The 9944-nt window shown below is 38.7% G+C and overlaps 2 protein-coding genes across 5 annotated transcripts in view; one reads left to right on the forward strand and one right to left on the reverse strand.

Moving 5' to 3' along the window:
- igf1ra (insulin-like growth factor 1a receptor) overlaps positions 1 to 7234 on the forward strand; it is a 123729-nt gene extending 116495 nt beyond the window's left edge. For all 3 annotated transcript variants that reach the window (XM_055173323.2, XM_055173321.2, XM_055173322.2), the window contains exon 21: positions 1760 to 7234. In XM_055173323.2, the coding sequence (XP_055029298.2) occupies positions 1760 to 2264 (505 nt within the window). In that variant the 3' untranslated portion in view covers positions 2265 to 7234. The remainder of the gene's footprint in view (positions 1 to 1759) is intronic.
- On the reverse strand, positions 6546 to 9808 carry pgpep1l (pyroglutamyl-peptidase I like). Of its 2 annotated transcripts, none has more exons than XM_073853600.1 (6): positions 9791 to 9808; positions 8398 to 8450; positions 8187 to 8303; positions 7548 to 7774; positions 7283 to 7465; positions 6546 to 7200 (listed from the first exon to the last, which is right to left on the reverse strand). In XM_073853600.1, exons 3-6 carry the CDS (start codon positions 8292 to 8294, stop codon positions 7161 to 7163), a joined length of 558 nt encoding a protein of 185 aa, XP_073709701.1. In that variant the 5' UTR covers positions 8295 to 8303; positions 8398 to 8450; positions 9791 to 9808; the 3' UTR covers positions 6546 to 7160. The 2 variants fall into 2 exon arrangements, with proteins under 2 accessions (XP_073709701.1, XP_055029315.2); XM_055173340.2 differs by lacking the exon at positions 9791 to 9808 and adding an exon at positions 8839 to 9717.
- Between the last annotated feature and the right edge of the window lie 136 nt (positions 9809 to 9944).

Raw genomic sequence — 9944 nt, forward strand, 5'->3', positions numbered from 1 at the left:
TATTTTTGTGTTTATTAGATTGTCAAATTGTTAGGTTACTATAGCTACACGCAGTCGTCAGATTTTGCGATTGTAAGCTTCAGCTGTAGTGCATTTTTTACATTTGGTTTTAATTCACTTCACTGAGTAAAGACAAATGGTCTCTGCTATGAATTTGTAATCTAATAAATGCATAACAGAAGATTCTTGCGAACACAAGCCTATGCCCGAAAACATGCTATTGTTTCGAGGGAAGTTCTCGGGAAAGTTTCATTTCATTGGTTCCTAAGGGGCATCTGGGAAAAGAGTTCCCTTTATTCAGTGCAGTGTTTGACTCGAGGCCCATACTCCTTGCGAATTACGGCGAGAAGCCTCCGTGTTGTGAGGCTGAGGCGCCCAGCTGGGTTCCCTACTATAAACCTGTGACTGGAGTTCACCCCAAATATTTGCGCATTTATTTTAGTGGGTCAGTGAGTGCAAAGAGTATTCTTAGCTTGTTTGTGTTTTACCAAGATGGAGTGGGACAGTACCACACCGAACTGTTATGATCATTAGTTTGATTTAAATTTTTACTATTTTTGTTATTAGAGTTAGTAATAAAAGTATTTTCTGTGTGTATGACTTCAGAATTTTCTCGAAACTCTGTAACATCTCAGTGTGCTTTTTACATCTAGTGAACACTGCCACCTGTTGATGGATGGAGATTAAATAGTTGCCCTCCATAACACATGAGATCATGATACTGTATGGACATTATACTGCTTGTTTGCATTAATTACACAATGATAGATTGGGTGCTTGCCAAGGCATTGTTGTTGAGAAGTTTTAGAAGATTTTAAGACACTAGGGTGGTTTCTTACGGGTCCAGATAAAGATACATACATATTTTAGTACCACGATATGTTCAGGTTCCTTCTTTTAATGTAAGTTTGGGATTTTAATCACCTGCCATGCAAAAAGTTATACTGTAATAGCACAGTAACAGTATGAAGCAAGTGACGTACAGCGACTTAAATTGCATTCAAGGCTTTTACATTAAGTATGCATTCCTCACATCAAACCCACAACCTTAGTAGTGTTAATAATCCTTTACCAATTAAGGTACATGAAAATGGTTTAGGGCTTATCTTTAGAAAGCATCATTTATTACTCTTTATCAATGGCAGCCGGTGACTTCTTTTTTCGAAGGCGCACGATGTGAAGTTCGTCACAACATGTATGTAGCCCGTCATGGGTGTGGTTCCTTTTTTCAAAGTGTTTGTTCTGCGCTTTGGGGGATCCTGTGTGCATCACGTGTCTTGTCAAAATAAGTGCCTGCTGCAGATGTGTCTAAAGGGTTTATGATAAAAGAGACACTCGCGGTTGCCAGATACTCGCATAATCTCATGCGGAATTACAGTTTACTGTTAAGGGAGTGTCTTGTGTGTATTTTGTAAACATGAGCGTCTCTTTTATCATAAACGCTTTTAACGCATGTGCAGCAGGCACTTATTTTGACAAAACACATGATGCACATAGGATCACTCAACGCGCAGAACACATATTTTGAAAAAATGAACCACACACATGACACTCCGAACACTTATTATGAATTAGCGCCCTTCGGATGAGCAGTCACTAGCCGCCACTGCTCTTTATACCACGGGGGCTGTTAAATGCTTTATTGTGATTGGTTGAGAATTGTTCCACGGGTATGCATTACCGAATAATTCGTCAGCTATTCCTTATACGTGAGACTTCCAGTATAATCTTGAGTGTAATGCTTGTGTCTGGTCTCCAGGTTCGAACTGATGCGGATGTGCTGGCAGTACAATCCTAAGATGCGTCCATCTTTCCTGGAGATCATCAGCAGCATAAAAGAGGAGCTGGAGCCGCCTTTCCCGGAGGTCAGCTTTTTCTACAGTGAGGAGAACAAGCCCCCCGACACTGAGGAACTGGACATGGAGGTGGAGAAAATGGAGAACGTTCCACTGGAACCTGCTTCCACACTGGGCCCCTCCTCTCAGGGGAGCACAGGGGCTCAGACCCAAAGCCCACAACCTCTCTCCGCAGCTCAGGGGCCTGGCACACCGATGGGGTCCGCCCCGACCCCCTCCACCTCACCCCCCTCCTCTTCCTCAGCCTCTCCTGGCCTGGCCTTAGAGAAGCACTCAGGACAGGTGGCAGCAAACGGGCCAGTGGTACTGCTGGGACCGGCGTTTGATGAGACTCAACCCTATGCACACATGAACGGGGGAAGGAAGAACGAGCGAGCGCTCCCACTGCCTCAGTCATCGGCCTGCTGATCCTTACCCTCAAAAACTCCTCATACAGGGTACCCACATGTGTCTCTCCCCATGCCTTTTATGGTCTTACGCGTTTCCTTTTGTTTGAGGAGTCTGACCAGACCGTATTCTTCCTGGATTATTTCGTTTTTAAATGATTTCAAATGAGGAGGATACAAAAAATACTCTCGCAATATATTTAAGATTTCAGAACAAACCACCACACTGGAGAGCCCTGGCTTTCGCTTGTGTAATATTTTCCTAAAGGAAGAAAACCTGCCAGTTAATTGTGAAACAAGAGACAAGCATATTAGCCAGCAAGCCCATGTGTGTGTGTGTATGCTTACAAGTGTGTTTTTATACAAAAATACACATTCCCCTTCTCGGCGCAGTACATTTCTTCCTATAAACGCTTGTGTCTTTGTGTCATCACATTTCTTTTTGGAGCAAAAGCCGAGATCACGTGCTTTCTGTCAGTGGGCGAGAGCTTGGACGCAATGGTTGTTGCGGCACCTTCCTACTTAGTGCATTTCAAGGGTGTCTGTAAAAAAGTCCAGTGGGCTTTTTTGAAACTGCCAAATTTTTGCCAAATCAAATTTCCTTGTACAAAAAAATCAAAGAGAAAGGTATTTATCATTACATAACCCGATTCCCCATGCACAGCCGATTTTCTAGGTTGCACTTTGAATTAGCGCTAAACTCTCACGCTGTCTTTTGATGGGCGATTTTTGGGCCTCATCTTTTACAATCAGCCTGAGTTTGTAAATCCTTCCCTTTTTATATGGCTCTGATCTCCGACTATTGCATGGCAGTTCCTGCTGCACACTCCATCTATGAGCTGAGCCCTGTCAGAGTGATGTCTCAAGTCAAAAGGAATGGGCGCGGCGCTGATCGTGAAAGTGAAGAGATCTGCGCGCCGAAGAGAGTCAGAAATAAAAAATATATATAAGGGATTGGCCGAGTACTGAAGCTGCCTAAATATGGCGGCTTTATCTGTTTGATGAGAGAAGTGAGGCATTGTACACAGCAGGTATTTTTTAGACTAGTCATTAGTCTCTCTGTACTATTCATATGATTCTAAGAAGGGTCTTACAGTTGTATGTTAGACCTCGAGATCATTTACAATTTACGCAAATCATTGGTTCGAGTCACTTTTGATAACTTTTTTACAGTTCTGGTGTTCACCTCTTTGTCTGTACAGAAAGAAGCTGCTATTTTGTTTTTCTTTTGTGGGTGTTATACATATATAAATCCTTCAGGTTTAATATTTTATGATATCTCCACTACAGTCCATTTTCTTATGCTTTGTACTTATCTTGCAAAAAAAGAAAAAGAAAAAAAACAGCCTTTCAAAGTTTTTTTTGTTCTCCCTCCCTAGAAGTTTTTTTTTTTGCATTGCTACATGTTCATTGCCTTTTTTTTTACATTTCTTTATTATTTTTGTTACTAGTTACAGACTCTTTAGCTTCGCATGTGAACTTTAGGAACCCGTGGAACAGTCGTCTACCATTGTACCTCTCCATAAGGTGCAACTCAATCTCAGGATATTGTTTAAGTTTTCTTCAAACATTCTCATCAGAGCTTGTACATTTTTATTACAATTCATCCTTATTGCTAAACAGTATATCCATGCCTGCTGCATACATGAAAGGTTTCATTTTACTGTACCCCATGTGAACCCATCCATCCGACTGAATTTCAACTATAACAGGGCTAATTCGGTTGTCTTAATTTATTTTCAGTACCCCAACCAACCTATGCGACCTCCAAACGTGGTGCATTCAACCCACCTCAATCTAAACGCATGCACTGAGCGCTAACCTTCCTGATGATACATGGCATATGTAACCAAAAAAGATGGGTCAATGTCCAGAAAAGTTCTCCGTTTTGATTACTTCCAAAGTATGCTAAAGAAAAAAAAGTAGGTTTCCTTGGCTAGTATTGTTGTGTTTTGAAGGATTTCTTCGTGTCCATGGAATTTTTCCTGTCTTATAAAGTTATTTATTTTTTTGTGATACCAGTTGAAATCACTGTACAAATGCCCTGATGATTTAGTTTAAAGATTTTTAGATGCATTTTCCATGATGTCATGACTGGGGGAATTTCTTTTTTTTTCATTTCCTTCAGCATCTATCTACCTCATTCTCTTTTATTTGAAATGTGTAAGTATATGAAATGATAAAATACATCTTGCTTCCTTTCTCACAAGTTTGTCCGTAGAGACGCCTCATTATCCCCTGTTGTATCTATATCTATAAATACCACAGAGCGCATGCTCCCAGAAATGAAGAGAGAAGATCATGGTTTGGGTTAATGTGCCTATGGGCTTTCTACTGTATCTATCACTTGTCTATAGAATCTCAACTGTCCAGAATAACTTAGAAGAGCATATCTTAAGAATTATAAAGTCCTGTCACTTCGTTCAAGCCAAAATAATCATCAGATTGTGAAGCTATGATCATTTAGTTTTAAATGTATTAATGTTGGTTTAGGGGAACACTTCACTTTTTTTGGGGATATGCTTATTTTCCAGCTCCCCTATAGTTAAACTTTTGAATTTTACTGTTTTGGAATCCATTCGGCTGATCTCTGGGTCCGGGGCTGCCACTTTTGGCATGGCTTGGCGTGGTCCATTGAATCTGATTAGACCATTTAGCATTTTTGGGAACTACGTAATATCATTGCGCCTCCGCAGCCATGTTACGGCAGCAAAGTCCTTGATTATTACGCCAGAATGAGAGTTTAGTTCCTAGCCATATCGGCCTAGAAAATCGCAACTTTTAATTTTTCGTCTGTCTTAGTACACAATGTAACTACAGAAGAGTAAAGTTTTAAATAGGAAAATATCTAAACTCTTTGGTTATTTTTTAGCGCGATGCTACTGGTCTGGTCGGATTCAATGGATTGTGCTGGGCTATGCTGGGGGTGGTGGCGCCGGACCCGGAGATCGTCTGAATGGATAAGAATCAGTTCAACTCTGGGGAGCTGGAAAATGAGCATATTTTCAAAAAAGTGGAGTGTCCCTTTAAGTATGATTTATGAGCTATACACTAGTAACGTGATTCATTTAATCCAGCTAATTTATATGATAGAGGATTGATTGTAGATAATAGTCAAACCAACAAAAAACATAATTCAGCATCATATTTAACTTACTTGCTAGTATAACTCCTGTTTTAATGATCCAAAGTGCCATGGTTTTCAACAAGCAATGTTTTGCATAATTGGACAAAGATTCCTCTAGATAAATTGGTAAATGCATTTTTGTTTGGTTTTACAAGAAAATGTACAATTAAATAATGATGTCATGATAAACGTTTAAGTTTCCATTAGCTTCCACAATGCTGGAACAATATTTTAAGCATTAATGGATCATGGCACTGATATTTCTTTTTAATCACACTACTTTGCACAACAATCTGGATCTCTTGTTTCTAAGACAGTCAAGTGAAGACCCATAATGACTTTAATGCACACTATTAACTACAGCTGGTTAAAGTACCACTTTATTATAATGGAATCATCCTTCCCTTTATCTGCAGTCTTCTGTTATACCATATGACTGGCCAAAGAATCTAAAGATCTTATTTATATTGTGGATTTCCTAAAACTTTCTCACAACAAACCAGTGGATATTTTCCATTACCTGGAAAAGATTCCAACTGATTTGTTACATCCACGTCTACCAAGTACCATATATCAAGGGCCAATTGTTATCCTAATCACTGACATTCTTTAGAGAGAAAGGGCTGTAGTTTCACCTCTCTTTTCTACTGCTGCTGACAACAAGCTGCTTTACAAAGACTACGTAGTCTTGCCAATAGCATTGGGTAAGTCACGGATCTAAGCAAAATGCTTTCTCCAAAAAAAAAAAAACTATCAAATCAATGGGTCAGACAATTCAAATGTACAGTGGATAAGAATTTAGAGAGTCATATGGCAAAAGCAAATTTAAAGCCTGTAATCTTACAACCCCTGGCTGTTCTGTTTTATGGCACTTAAAATGTTCATTTTTTTGGAGATTTGTTAGAGGAACACCAGGGGTTGGAAATGAGGGCACTTACAGGAAGACCTGGTCGGGATGCTGTGTTGCTAGAAACAATATTATTCTGTGTGGTACAAAACATTCTCTAAAAGCCCTTGTGCTTGTATTGTTGCGTATGTATATGGGTGGGACTGTATCACATGTAGATGTAGTGATTAAGATTTTGATGTGTTTATAATGGGAAAATAATAGATATCACTATTTATTTCTGTTTCTTTTTTCTTTCTGTACTGAATATGGACAAAAGCATTGGCCTGTTGCAAAGTGAATGTCAGTTTTCATTGAATGCTGCCAAGGTTTCTTAGTTACAAGTAGGTTACAATCTATACACATTTACACACAGACATAAATAGGACAGCGATGTCCAGTAGATTACGGGTAGTCATGACACAGAGAGAAAGAACATGACTAGAATTTAAAAAAAGACAAGTTTACAGTAGAAATAGCATATGATGAAATACAGGTTTAAGGCAAACCTGAAGGTGGAATGACTGAACGATTTCTCAACTATTATTATATTTCTTCATAAACCTGCAAAACCTCAGGTTTCGAAAAGATGCATGAATGCATTTTAATTGCAATAATGAGCTTGAGGTTTCACAGACGTCATCGCCACGGTTGTTTTTGCTTGGCATTCTGACAAATTTCAAAAGGGGCCTTGATCTACTGTACTGAAAAAAAGACTTTAATAACACTTATTGTTTTCCTTTCACAAAAAAACATAAAATCTCTGTGTCATTGCATTGATTGGTAGAAAGTGATGGTAAAACGGCTTGGCTGGTACTCTTGTCTTCTTGTAAGTTATGTATCTAAGGCCTGTTATTTCAGTTATTTCTCACCTCCAAATGGTAGACTTTTTACATGCCATTGGCTTAATGTATATCTGAAGAATTTTCATGTATTTTCTTTTTCCTAAATTTTGAATTAAAAAATGAATGAGTCTGAAGACCTGTCTTAAGTGTCACTTCTTATATTTTTACTCTGAATGCTCTACCTCTGTGCATCTCGCATATCCAACACAGTACCCAGCTGTTGTAACAGGACCTGGATGATGGTCTGAAGTTGCGATACCAGTCTATCTGAACCTGACAGGCTGCCTGTGGCAGGAACATGGATCAGGGCTGCCTTTCCTCGCCCATGGTACAAAGAGTAATAGTATACAAAATCGCACAGGTACCTGCAAAATGTTAACTTGGTTATAGCAGAAAACTGATATATCGTAAGAAAAATGCAGCAGTACCTTATATGAAAAAAGTTACCGTCCAGCATCCCTGGAGTAGATGACGTCAAATCCCATAGTTTTTAATTGTTTGCTGAGAAACCTCATGTCTACGATGGAGTCCAACCTTTCTGGTCCTCCCTCAATACAGCAGTGATTACCAGGGTAAAGACCACAAACATCTCTGTCCTTATAACAGTGGTTCTTCCCTGTTTGCTCCAATGTGATGCCTTTGGTTCCTGGAGCAATGCCCAAATGGATAACAACCTGCCATCACAGGGGGTTAACATAAGGTCCTTTCTTTTAGTTTTGTATCAAACATATATGTATCTTACATATAATTAGCTCTTATTGGGGCAGTGTCCCAGTCAGGGTTTAGATTAATCCAGGACTAGGTCTTAGTTATATTTGGATATTAAAGTCGTTTTTACACACAAACCTTACAAAAACCAATACTGGTGTGCATCTTGAGACAAATCAATGGCATAAATATATGATATGTCAGTGCAAGGTGTTTTTAAGGAAGGTATTTTAGTCTGGGACTAGGATAAGCCCCGTCCAGGAAATCGCCACATAATGTTTTAGACGTTTAGGTCTTGTTGTATTAACAAAGCATCTTTTATTCCTGTCAAGTCAGGATTAATGTACTGTATACATGTAATTCACCTGTAAGTGTTACCTTTGGATTCATCTTCTGCCAGATATCATCAAGAACTTGTTGAGATTTTGCATAACAGACAGGAATCTCTTTAATATAAACCTCTATGCTGACTCCAAGTCCCAGCATCTTCAGACCCTACAAAACAACAAATCTTTCCTCTGTATGATGTCAGAGTGATTGTCACCTGACCATGAAAATGGTGAAGTTTTACTTGGGTTTTGTACTGTACCTTAGCTGCTTCCCAACTTGGATTCACCACATATTGTCGAAAAGGACCAAAACCTGAAGATTTAACAAAAAAAAACTTTATGAATGCAAATTTATATTTCATAAATGTATCACAAATAACAAAACTGCCCAGGAATTTAGGAATAAAACTATTGGCTATTTAATTTTCTACTCATACAACATTAACTATGGTTTTTTACTACAGCAACCATAGTTTTATGATATTATGGTATAGTTCAAACCATAAATTTATAATTGTATCATCCATAGTTTAACCGTAATATCTGTGGTAAAACTGTGGTGGTTCAAATGGTAATCAATCCACCGAAAAATCATGGTTACGTTACCACATTTGTACTGTAATCAAACCATTCCTTAGATAAGGGTAATTAATAAAATAACTAGAAGGAGTCATACAACAAACACAAGCAACTTAACTTACCCGTTACAACAACAACTTCACGAGTACAATCCATCGCGATGAGATTTTTTTAAAACTATATATAAGCCATTTTCTTGTTTAGAAAATGAGATTGTGTGTAAATCAATATAATGTGACTATATAAAACTGCGCAACTTAGACGAGCGAGTGCATTCTCCACTTCCCTCCACAGGGGAGAGCCATCTCATATCCGATTCTCATAACTGACAGAAGGCCCAGTGGCGTTGCGGGGGGTTATAAAATCCCTCAAGTTTTTATTGAAAGCCTCTGATGTTTTGAGCATTAAAAACATTTTAGTTCACAAATGTAATCGATTTTATTATTATTACTTATAATTTTTCCTAATGCTCAAATTACGTCTATGTGCGGTAGATCAGTGCTTATTTTCCGTTAAAAGCAGCTGTGGTTGTCGGGTTGTAAAAAGTACAGTATCGGCTCCGACCTGCAGGTGGCACTGTTGACAACACTCAGTCGTTGAACGTCGTCTTTCATCAGGTAAAAATAAAACATCTCTTCTCCCAAACTTTTTAACTGATAATTTAACACGGCTTATAATGTCAATGTGTATGTATGTAACATTAATGAATAAAATGTAATGCTGTTGAAAATCTTTAACATTTTTCAGGTTGAAATATAACAAAATATAGAAGGATAAATAAAAAAGTGAGAATGCAAAAATAAAGAACTGACAGAAAGTAAGAGTTGATCAGCAAGGAAGGACAATGACAGAGAAAATGAGAGGCAGAGGCAAGAAGGTAAAAAAAAGAATAACATATAAAAATCAATAAGACAACCATGAGGGCAGACAGCCCAAAGAAAATACACACAACTAAAGCACTGTAAACAGTTGTGGAGTCATGTTCTCAGGGGCTAAGCCCCCATCCCATCTGACCATAGCAAACACCCCTTCATACATCTCTCGCTGAACAGTGCGCAAATTTATAAATCCTACCATGGCGAAGGACTGACTCATAAATGTTGGTAAGATCGTGCTGACGTTGTTCGTTAACCTTTCTGGAACGTCCAGTGACCAGTCATGTAACCAGCCGTCTCGCGCACACTTGTCTCTTTTACCCACTCATTAGACGAGCGTCACGTTACGTAAT

Source organism: Misgurnus anguillicaudatus, chromosome 15 (genome assembly GCF_027580225.2).
Source record: "Misgurnus anguillicaudatus chromosome 15, ASM2758022v2, whole genome shotgun sequence".
In the NCBI taxonomy this organism is placed as follows: Eukaryota; Metazoa; Chordata; class Actinopteri; order Cypriniformes; family Cobitidae; genus Misgurnus; species Misgurnus anguillicaudatus.